This window comes from Rhopalosiphum maidis, chromosome 3, assembly GCF_003676215.2.
Source record: "Rhopalosiphum maidis isolate BTI-1 chromosome 3, ASM367621v3, whole genome shotgun sequence".
In the NCBI taxonomy this organism is placed as follows: Eukaryota; Metazoa; Arthropoda; class Insecta; order Hemiptera; family Aphididae; genus Rhopalosiphum; species Rhopalosiphum maidis.
Genome location: NC_040879.1, coordinates 27,517,945 through 27,529,991, shown reverse-complemented (window position 1 = coordinate 27,529,991; position 12,047 = coordinate 27,517,945). Strand labels below are relative to the sequence as shown.

At 27.9% G+C, this 12,047-nt stretch overlaps 1 protein-coding gene across 2 annotated transcripts in view; it reads left to right on the top strand.

The window, feature by feature from the left end:
• Window positions 1-11,178, top strand: part of LOC113556305 (ribonucleoprotein PTB-binding 2-like) — a 30,476-nt gene extending 19,298 nt beyond the window's left edge. Inside the window, exons 2-7 of one of the 2 annotated variants that reach the window (XM_026961163.1) lie at window positions 8,562-9,104; window positions 9,191-9,373; window positions 9,442-9,532; window positions 9,598-9,678; window positions 9,750-9,841; window positions 9,911-11,178. In XM_026961163.1, the coding sequence (XP_026816964.1) occupies window positions 8,562-9,104; window positions 9,191-9,373; window positions 9,442-9,532; window positions 9,598-9,678; window positions 9,750-9,841; window positions 9,911-10,825 (1,905 nt within the window). In that variant the 3' untranslated portion in view covers window positions 10,826-11,178. Of the gene's footprint in view, window positions 1-8,561; window positions 9,105-9,190; window positions 9,380-9,441; window positions 9,533-9,597; window positions 9,679-9,749; window positions 9,842-9,910 lie in introns of both variants that reach the window. The other variant, XM_026961162.1, reaches the window with a different exon arrangement.
• The last annotated feature ends 869 nt before the right edge of the window (window positions 11,179-12,047 follow it).

The following is a 12,047-nucleotide window of genomic DNA, read 5'->3' as shown; positions in this document are numbered from 1 at the left end:
TATTATATTATACACGCATGATAAATAATATACTGACGCCGAAGAACCGTTAGAATTAAAAATCATGTGTGTGTCTTACAAAAGTACCGTTCTCTAGGGACTTGTCGAGAAGATTCCTTCCCCCCTCCTAACACTATCTCTCTCGCTGTCTCTCTCGCACTGTGCTCCGTGTTCTTGTCCTTGGGCGAGTTAACGCTCTTGTCGATTGTGCCCACAGTTGAATTTTTCGTTATTTTTCGAACATTTACACGGTGTGTTATACAAACGATTCTTCGTTTTAAGGACATTCTATTGACAGTATTGAGAACACGGTCGGAATTCTTATTGTGTATTTTTTCCGAAATTCGTTTAGTCGGTTTGAATGGTATTTTCTTTTTCAACAATATTCATATTATATATTATTATGAGTTATTATACGTATATAGATGTTGTATAATTCGTAAAATGTTTAATGTACTTTAATATCTTGGCTATTTTTTCCCCGCACATTTTATTCCTTATGCCTACTGTTGCATTCCATTTTTCTTTATTACAGACGAACACAACAAAAAGTTTATTTATTTTTTTATCGCGTGATATAGTTATTAATTATCATTATTGTTCCTCACTTGCTAGTGTCATATCTTGTTAAAAAATAATACGAAAAAATAATTTTACACCTTTTAATATTAAAATTAAAAAAAAAAAATTATAACGTGGATTGTGATGACTTTATCAACAATTTGTATAGATTTTAGTTGAAAATTGTAATATTTTATTTTTCATATTACATTTTTCAAGTTTGTTGACATCTTAATTTGATTGTACACTGTAATTATTAATTACTAATTAGCAATTATATTCTTTACAATTTTATCTCTGGGAATTCGGTTTTAAGTCATTAATACGTTTTTGGTTTCCCAAATTGAATCATTTGTAAATAATTATCGTCTTGGTTTCCGCGCCTGATAAAAAATAAGATATTATGTATATAGGTACATTTCGTAGGTATTGTATTATTTGAGATTATTACTACCTATATTGTTGATGATTTAGATATGCAAATAATATTGATTCGATATATTAGTGATCAAAACAATATTAATCGTGTATTTTTTTTTATGAAGCTATAAACTGGTGTGTAATTTAATTGATCATTTTCAAATGCACTGTTTATAATAAAAGTTGAAACTATATTGTAATATATGGCAATATGCCTATATTTATTATAGTATTATACTATTATCACCCATTTTTAAGCGTATTTATTATTAATCTATCGTCGTGGACGAATGGATACAAACTAGTTTTTATTGTAATACGCCTTTTTAGAATAATACAAATAAATTTATATATTTTTCACCTCATCTAAATTTGTATCCTATAACGATTATGAATGTGTAAGCATTTAACTTTTTTACGACCTGTTCGAAAACTGTGTATGACACTGTTATTTAAAATCTCTGAATGAATTGATTAGTTAATTCTTCTCCGTGTACGAAAAGTTTCGAAAGTTCGACATTTTGTTGTTTGTATAGAATAGAAAAGTATAATATATCGATGACTGTTATATTTTTGTCTTACAATCAACAGCATTTCATTAGCAATAGTAATATGAAACGAGTTTGTCTATAAGGTCGTATTAAAAAAGAAAAAGAAAAAACCAATTAAATATATCATGAATTGAATCACTGTATTATTTTGCTTTGCCGACATAAAGAGCAGCGCGTGCGTCGTCTCGTTGACATAGATTTGTTATTATTATCAATCAATTGACTCGTCACAAACACATCCCGTCGACAAAATAATAATAATTTACGTTGCATTGGTCTATATGTGCTCTAAGAAAAATGGTATTCATTAACGCTCTGTATACATCATTTTAGCTTTATATATATTATTACGAAGTATTACATTTTAACGTACGGGAACAGTGTCACATAGTAGCCATAATTTTGTTTGTTTGGTATTGTAGGTATCTACTGTTCGTTTTTCGATGTAACCATCGACCCGATTCGACGAAAAGTACACAAAATATTATACACACGTAGTTTTAACAAAAATGTAAACTGCTTTTTTTGTCAGTAAATTGAGTCACACAACGGATGACACAATAGTCACCAGCAATATTATAATTACAATTGTGTAATATTATACCCTCTCTGATCTCTCGTCATCATGTCTGTTAATGTAATGGTTAACGAATTTTACATTATTTATATTTTACGATCAGATAATAAATGGTATTAAACATATCACATATTATAAAGCTTTTGCTTGTGTACATAAAATATATGTAGTTATTATGTCAGTGGCACAATTAAGTATACTTGGACCCCAAAACTTTTGGAGCTCTACATTTAAACTACAAATTGTTTTATAAAATTCGACGTTTTTCTTTGATAGTTTCATTTAACTTAAACTCTAATAGTTTTTTAATTTATTTTACTGATATTAACGTTAATGATTTTTAAATTGATTCAAAATTATGAAACCAAATAGTTAACTCGTATAAAACAAATATTGTATACCTATTGGCTATTGCTTATCGTATAACTCGTCAGTGTTGATTTCTTAAAGTAAGAACAAAAAAAATAGACTATAGTGTACAAATTTATCATTTATCTTCTTTTTTTATTAAATTTTGATTAAAATAATCTTCTCATTACGATTCGATCCATACACTACGCACATTTTCTGTCAATTTCGCCACTGTTTATGATTATTATAGTTGTGGTGATGGGAGTTTAAACCTCATTTGGGAAAAATATGGCTGTAACTCAAATAACTAGCTCTATCCATTGTGTTGTAAATAATAGATTAAAAATAATATTTCCGTCTGATGATGATTTCTGAACTAGCCTGCACTTATTATATTCTTAAAAAATGGTCCAGTTACATCTGTTAGAACGACATACAACAAACACACATTAGTATACTTATATAATATTTAAAATGTTCACACGTAGCAATAATGGCAATAATTTAAAAGGTGTATAGAAATTTTGAAATAAATCTTCAAGTTTTTGCGAAGTATTAATTTTTTATTACTCAAAGTCAAACGCACTAGATACTCAATACGGTATTACGGTTTATTATTTTACTATACGCTGATGTATCATAAACAAATTCACATTAACATAGGAGAATTTGCTTCGTGTGACACATTTTGAGAAGCAGCACAATTTAAAGTATCCATTAAAAATTAGGTAGATATATGTATTTTAATAATGAATTATAAATAATTTTTATTTTATTAACAGTTCAAAATATATTATGTTCAATTATCATGAAAATGTGTTTAAATAATTTATAAACTGAAGCCAAAAAAACTTGAATGAAACATGACACAATTGACACACGTGTATTTGCATTGATTACTTAAGTAGTTGATTTAGTTTAACAATGTATATTGTATTACGTTTTCTTATCGTTTTCTGTTATAAATTATAATTAATGTATGAGGCTATAATATTGGTATACAAATTTTTTTTATACTCACTTACTTATATCTAATCTTATTTTTGATTTAATATTTGGGATTTTTGTTTGTAATATTAATCTACAACTAACAGTACCTATGTTATGAACAGTTTACGAGTGTCTAGTGCACAGAGTTAGTTATAGTTGCTGTAAACTACTATTTGTGCTTGTCGTCTTATTGTAATTGGCTTGTAACGCAACATTTTCGGACTTAATAGTACTTAATATTATGAAAAAAAATTAGTATTCGTTAAATAAGACATCTTTTTTCAAGGGTAAATTTATGAAATATTATATAATGATAAAAATTAAGTACTGTAATCACCATCTATTGTCAATAAAGTAGAATTTTAGTAAATAATTTGACCGTTAAAGTAAGCCACGTACTTTGAATTTGGATTTTAATAATTACTATCCACTGATCTATATTGTGTTTGGGAAAAAGACTGATTCATACTATATTTTTATCAAAGTGTAAGAATTGATTTGTTGAAGCTGTCAGAAAAAATAATTTATAGATTCCATATTATTGTGTAATGTTTAAGTAAAAATATTTATAATATAATATGTATTTACTATTTATAGATATTTGTGTATGCATGAAATTGTATAACAAAAATTAGTTTGATAAAATTCCCTACGAATTATCATTATTTTAGCGAGGTATTTGAGTGTGGTGCCCTCTTAAATTCGTTTGTGATTCGAATTAGAATTATTCTCGGACTACGTCGATATTATAGTCTATAAAATACTATACATTTATAATTATAACTATCGTGTTTTAGGCGATGGAATATTTTGCATAACTCTCTGCTGAGATAATAAATAATTTCCACTCGTGGTACGCTGCCGTTAATAAACTTTCGGCGATTGGTTTCTTCAGCGTATAGCAGATAAACGAAAATAACGAGTGCCATCTGTGTAGTTCTCCCGTATTTATATGGTTTTCGCGACCGAGAAAATTCGATCATTATTTATACGATTACGACCAATATTATTAAACACAACTGCAGTGGGTTTTTTCTCGTGATTACTTATATCATGACTTATCATCGTTTAAAATACGTAAAGCACAATAATTATCGTCGTTTGAGATGACATCGCATCACGTTCATCGCGCCCGCGCCAGCGTTGCGATATTTATGACTATCGCAAAATAATTGTGATAGAGTAACAATAGTCTACTGCAGTTATTAAATTATACGCAGAGTAATTCACCGAGCGTGATCCCTCTCCCATGTTTTTAAAAAAAAATCTTATTAATAATTAATATGAAAAAATTTGAATCTCATTTGTAAAGAATATTAGTTTTTGAAAATATAGTCATTAAGTATACTTAACAAGTCGGCGTCAGATTTTGTGATTCTTTTTGTACAATATATTATACTGTATGGTCTTTTGGTAAATGGGGAAAAAATTATAGATATTATATCACAGACTTTTTTTTATGGGAAAAAATAAAGAAAAAAAATGACATATATAATTTTTAGAATCCAGCCATCTTTTCCACTTTTTTTTAATCTTGTTTTACGGTTTGGGACAGAATATCAGTAATATATGAGTGGGCTACGGCCTGATTAAACATCGCGAGAAGTGTGTTCTGGGGTTTCGCTCTTAAGACACGATAATAACAAAACTAAAAAGAAAATAAATTATTATATACTCCTATGGCCCATAATGCATGTAAAATGGCAGCAGTAAAACTTTAATATTATATTACGACGTTGTGCGTATGTTATAATAACAATAATAATAATAATAATGATCATAAATTTGTTTACAGATAATGTATCTATTGTTCTTGCTGTTCTGTATGCTACTTTCTCAGGGGTGTCTTTAAAACAGCAATACGATTTTCCCATTCGCAGTGAAAAATAATAGATATAAAAATAATAGAGTTTATAAATATTTACTTATTATATAGACTCAATAGTCAAAAAAATTGTATCAATAATTTGATAATTATTAATTTTACAATATTACAAATAATTTAAAATAAGTTAAACGATACTTGATGCAAAATAACTAATTATTTTAATGAAATTACTTAGCAAGGTTATGATTATACGGTTAAAAACAATAAAATTAATATTTTATTTTTTTTTTTATATATATTTTTATATTTTTTACTCGTAATCGCAGTCGACAAAATTTATTATTGGAACTTTCTACTCTGTGAAATATTAATTTATATTTTTGTTAAATTTTAAAAATTGTCAAATTGAATATAATTTAATTCCACATTTACAATATTCTATTGAATACTTCGGGTGGATATAGAGTTCAAAATTATCGGTGTCATTGTGCGTGTAAGATATTTATTTATTTTATGGTTATATAACATTATTATAAGGCATGGTATATACCATATTATATATATCATGTTTGGAAATGGGATAACACGTGTTATGACTTTGTAAAAAAAAATACTTCTACACATGGCCGAGTATTGTTATTTAGCCATGTTTACATACATATTTGACTGCATGGTATAATGAATATAATATAAAAAAAAAAACATTGAATACACTCGGATCATATATGTATTATTTTTTGTATGATCAAAAAAATATTAAAATATGCTTTTTAAACGTAAAATCTATTGATATGGTTTTCTGTCGAGTCGTATCATTTTTAAGTCCGGTTATAATACGCGGTGGTTTTAATCGTCATTTGGGTCATTATTCATCTTTATACTCATATGGTCATTTTGACTTTTCTGTATATTCGACTATGATGTAACTTCCTTTTTGCGCGATTTTCACTGGCGTGTCTTTAATTATATATGTATTTATACCGTTCAATTTTAGTACATTTAACAACGTTACTTCCAAATATACTGAAGAACGATATATCTAAACGACTTTAAACAACCTGAAATGGATTTGGCCCCATTCTAGATCATTACTATTAACATGTGTTTTAATACTCATTTTTTGTTTGTAATTATTGTACATTTAAAAATATATATTAACATCATACAAACATAATATTTACCTACTCTAAAAAAAATTCCATCTATTACTATCATTATAGGTGTAATAATATTTGAAGTTTTAAGTACGTAATATATTATAATATTATATTTTGTTCTATAATAATAATTAGAATTTTCATAAAAAACAAAATATTTTAAAATCCGCTAAAATGACATACTGTATATTACATTATAACTTTTGCTTTATTTGTTTATATTGATGCAATAAAATTATATCATGCCAAATATAAATGACTAGATAATAAGGGACCATAAACCAAATTTTTGAGACTTAAGTCTACCATAATATTGATTAAAAGCATATAGCGTATATTGAATTGTTCTAATTGTCTATAGACAAATTATTAATAATCAAGACAACAATTTAATATTATCACACCTGCATTAAATAATGTATGGACATAAGACATATATACCAATATGAAACAATACTACCTATTATTGAAAAAAACGGAGCAACATAAATTATGATGTAACCATTTTTTTTAAAAAAATTTTTGTAAAATGTTCCTGCAAATTGTATATTATATTGCATAATTATTAACACAATATAAACTAATATTACGTATTTTTTATTTTTTATTATTAACTTATTCTTTTGTGAGCTTTTTGTAAAATATCATAATATTTGTTGAGAAACAAAAATAAAGGAATTCGTAATTTTTTTTCCTGTAAATAACATTTAAAGGTCGTTGAAATTCGTTATAATAACAATTATATTTGTATGGAAGCTTATTATAACAAAAATAAAATACAGAATGACTATGAAATAGTGTTTAATACATATATATGTTAGGCATGCCCAACTGTTTTCATTGTTATAAATATTTTCTTAAAACCTCGTTAGGTGTATACAGTTATTATGAATATAGTAGCATTTTTTAATTCACGTAGAAAAATTATTGTGGTTAAAGTAATATAATATGGTATCTATGCTAGACGAATCAATGTGTTAGGGTAAAATGGTCACATGTAATATTTACCGTGCCAAATAAAAAATTAGTGAAGCATGATATTCACCGGAAGTGCAGTTTACTCGTTCACGTGTTCGATATTTAACATTTTTTTTTTAACTTAACGATGTATTATGTATATTTGTTGAGATTTTAATGTTGGTAAAAAAATCGATTAAACATTAAATTTCAAATACCGTTTATTTTAACTACTGTTATAGTTGGGCTTCTTTTATTTTCAAAATGTTTATTTACGCTGTATTTGTATGGCTTAATTTTGTACTATAATATACAAGTATTTATTGCAATACTTATTTTGTTCAACTGGATCAGTACTTATAAAATAAGTGTTTTTTTAAATAATTAATTTTAGTTGTTTTATTTAAAAAAATTGTAATTGCCTATAGCTTACGTGGCTGATAGACGCTATTATTATAGTAAATTTTTTTATTAAAAAAAAAAAAAAGTACATCACAAAATCTAAGTCTTTAGGGAATAAAAACTGAACACATCTATAAGTAATATTAATGTTAGGTAGGTAATTATGAATTCGTGACAATAAAATATATCTTTTTTTTTATAAGTTTTTTTTGTATTGAAGGACTTATTTCTTTTCTGTCTATAATTTATGTATTAACTTCTACTCCGTCTACCGTAACAACCAGACATAATTAAATTTACCTACCGAATAGGAAAAATAATCTATGATGTTAATGTTATTAGCTTTATCACTATAATAAGCGAGTTCGAAAATCGGGAAATTCAGGTCTAACTTGTGTGGTAGGTATATATGAGTTATGTAGATCGTTTCTGGTCTTATAGTAGGAATTTCTAATTTTTTCTTAACGAAAATAAATTCAAATGTACTTCTTGTACAGGGATTGGATTAAAAATTATCTAGCTGCCTGAGTTTGTTAGTGTATTTAGGTCTAACGTGTAATTATATTCGTGATAAAATGTAAATATTTAAAATAAACACCTATATTTGTAGTATGATACTTTTTTTTTAAATGTAAGACAGATCTGTGAATCGTATCAGCCCAATCGATATTTTCTAGTGTATCGTTAGTATTTACCTATACATTAATAATAACCAGTATAATAAAAATGAAAAATCATTTTTTAATTTTATATTCTGTTTGTCACAGGAAATCAGAAAACTTTTAATCGAATTCCCTGTTGAAAGCATTCATATCAGCACTACATCTGGTAGCAGCATGGCCCGAGTGACACTGGAGGATCCGGAACTGAGAATGGAAGAATGGGATTTCCATAAGCAGTTCGTGTTAAGAGGACAACGCATACCAGTGTCCCCAACTCCCACTGAAATGCTCTTGTGCGTGGCAAGATTGCCGTACAACTACACGGAGGACCAGTTCACTCGGTTAGTGCAAATGTACGGCGAAGTTCGCAAAACGTTCCTGATAATCAGCGAGAAGACCGGTGAGAGCAAGGGTTATGGATTCGTTGAGTATTTGAACAAAGAGTGTGCGATCACTGCCAAATGTGGTCTGGACGGCAAAGCAATTGACGACTCGACACTGGTCTGTGATTGGTTAGATGGCAGTCACATCACGTACGAGTCGCTACACTCCAAATGCCTGTACGTGGACAACTTGCCCAAGTCATTCAGAGACATGAGCGAATTCCGGAAAGTGTTTGCCAAAGTCGTGAACCCGCCATATTGCCAGGTATTCATGGCGAAATAATTATCGCGTTTGTTAACCTAGTAACTATTGTTGTTCAATCGGTGCTAAATTATTAATCTGTTATTTAGATTGCACTTAAAAATGGTTGTCCGTTAGACTGGGGTCTAGTCGAGTATAACACAGCTGAAGATGCAGAACGAGCCCAATCGGAGTTGAATGGACATACATTGAGAGGCCATAATATTCGCATTACGTACTATATACCCGGAGTCAGAGCTATAAATTTGTTTTTGAAATTGTTGAATGAACCGGTAATGGTGTGAAACAATCTAATAATTGTTTATATTCAATTTTCTATAAAAAAATTTTTTTTCATCAGAGTAAATCTAAATGTGGTGGACTCCTACCAGACCCTCCTCAAGAAGTCATTGAGCAATCATTACAAAACCTTTCCAAACAGAATCCAATTTGTAAGTACCTTAATAGTACATATTTATTCAAGAGTTGATTTTAATGATATTTTTTCAAATTTTAGTTGCCCAAAATCTTCAAAATATTATTTTTAATCAAATCAAAGCTGCTCAAATGGGGTCTGAACTGCAAGATTTTAACGATTGTAAGTTATTAAAATGTTTAATTATTTTATTAACTTGTTCTATAACTGAATTTTATTACAAATATTAATAGCAACACTGAGATCACATTTATCAAACAACAAGGCTCCACCGACTATGTTACATTCTCCAACAAGTTTACCTTACATGGGTACTGCTCCAGAGGTAAAATAACATTTTTTCATTAAATAAATAAATGATTTCTAATAGTTAGTTTTTATTTTGTTATTTTAGACTTATGGAACAAGGTTATTACCTAGCCCCCCTGTTGGAGAAGTTCCGCCACATTTAAATTCTGGATTATTTGATGGAGATATAAGCAATCCACTATTGGCAAATTATTATAGAGAACTATTAACCGCTCAGATTTTAGCTGGTACACAAAAGGCTAATGGATTTGGAGGAATGACTGCCAACCTTAATCCTGGATTTGTTGATACTGTACAACAAACTACAAATAACAATAATACTTTAAATCAAATTGATGCTGTACAAAAAGTTTATCAAAACCAAAATTTACAAAGTATTGGCCAACAATTAGCTCAACAAATAACTCAACAACAAATAGCTCAGCAACAGATAGCTCAACAACAGATAAATCAACAACAAATGAATCAACAGTTAGTTCATCAACAACAACAACACAGCAATATTGGTCAACATAACATAAATCAACAACAAAATGTTGTTATTAACATTTATGGAGGTGTTAACACTACTACACCTCCAGCTACACCAACTCCAACTACACCTACTTATCCTTTTGGCTCGTCATTATCTCTCAACTTGGACCAACCATGGCCAAAAAATACTCAGACTTCAACAACTGATTCATATCTAGCCAGTCCCATTGCTGTACCTGAAAAATCTTCTTTGAGTTACTCTCCATCATCTACATGGTCTTCTATGCAGAGCATTGCTTCGACTCCATCGCCACAATCTATGTATTCTCCTTTAGCCCCGAATATTTGGACACCCACTTCGTCAACATCATCGTTGTCAAATCAACATGAAACAGCTCGTGGTCAAAAAAGAGGCATTCCTCCATCGCCAGAACTCAGTCCTGAGGGTATGTATATTGGACAGCATTCACAAGGAATTGGCGGTCATTATGCTGATTCCTATTTGAAACGTAATAAGAAAAATTAAACTCTGTCCCCAACTTAGCTTTCTATGTTTTATCTAAAACGTACATAATTTTTATGTTAATTTCATAATCCAGGACTCAATAATTATTTTATATTCTTATTTTAATGTTTGATTTAATTATTAACAAAACAATTATAGATTTGATTCTGTTTGTATTTTATGAGAGCATAATGCCAACTCTTAATGCAAAACAAAACAAAAACCTTAAATGGCACGCGTGCAACTTATCTATTTCTGTTTTCTATATAGTATTTACATATTTATTTTTGATTTATTAAAAAGTCCTGGCCTAATTTATTATTTTCAATATTTTTGTTTTGACTACAATTCAATGTTGACTGAAATGATATGATTTAATGTCATATTCATAGTTTTTTTTTTTTTTTTTTTTTTAATTTTCTTGATTTATTACAATTGTCTAAATTAACTTATTTTTATCTTCTAAAGTACTCATTTTATGTTCATGAATTTTTCACAAGACGTTTCAAATGGACTTGTTAACTTAATTCACATAGGCGTCAACACACTAAATGATACTTCCGATTTATTATGAAAGATAAATCATTTTTATAGTTAAAGTTTATACTCATACTCTAGTTTATGTTTGATAATGAGTTAAATTTGACAGATTTGTCCTTTTTCTATTTTTTTTTTTTATTTTTAGTATTTTTTCTTTCTTTTTTTATTGTAATCCAAACCAATTAGTGTATATTATTTTAATATAAATATCAAGTCTTAAATAATATAATTATCAATCTTAATAAGAAATATTTCTAATTTTAAACTTTCATACTATTGGGCTAATGCACAGGATCTATTGGATCAACAATTCCTCAATCCCCACTATCATTTACTTATTATAATATTAGGAATAATATATAATTATATATTATGAACTACTTAATAAATATAAAAATATATTTTAAATTTGTAGATTTTTAAACTGTGATTGTACAATTTAATATTATCGAATTTATTTATAAGCCAAAGTTATTGTATTTTTTAATGCTTATTTGGTCTTAACTACACACAATAATTTTCACAATATTTTGTTCAAAATAATGTTCTATTAGATGTTGACAATCAGAAACAAAAATAAATAAATATATTTTGTATCCAATCATCCTAATTTTTTATATTAAGACTGCATAAATATGATAAGGGTATGCAATTAAATTGCTATTATTATATATTTTTAAAAACTTAAAATGTTTCTAAGAAG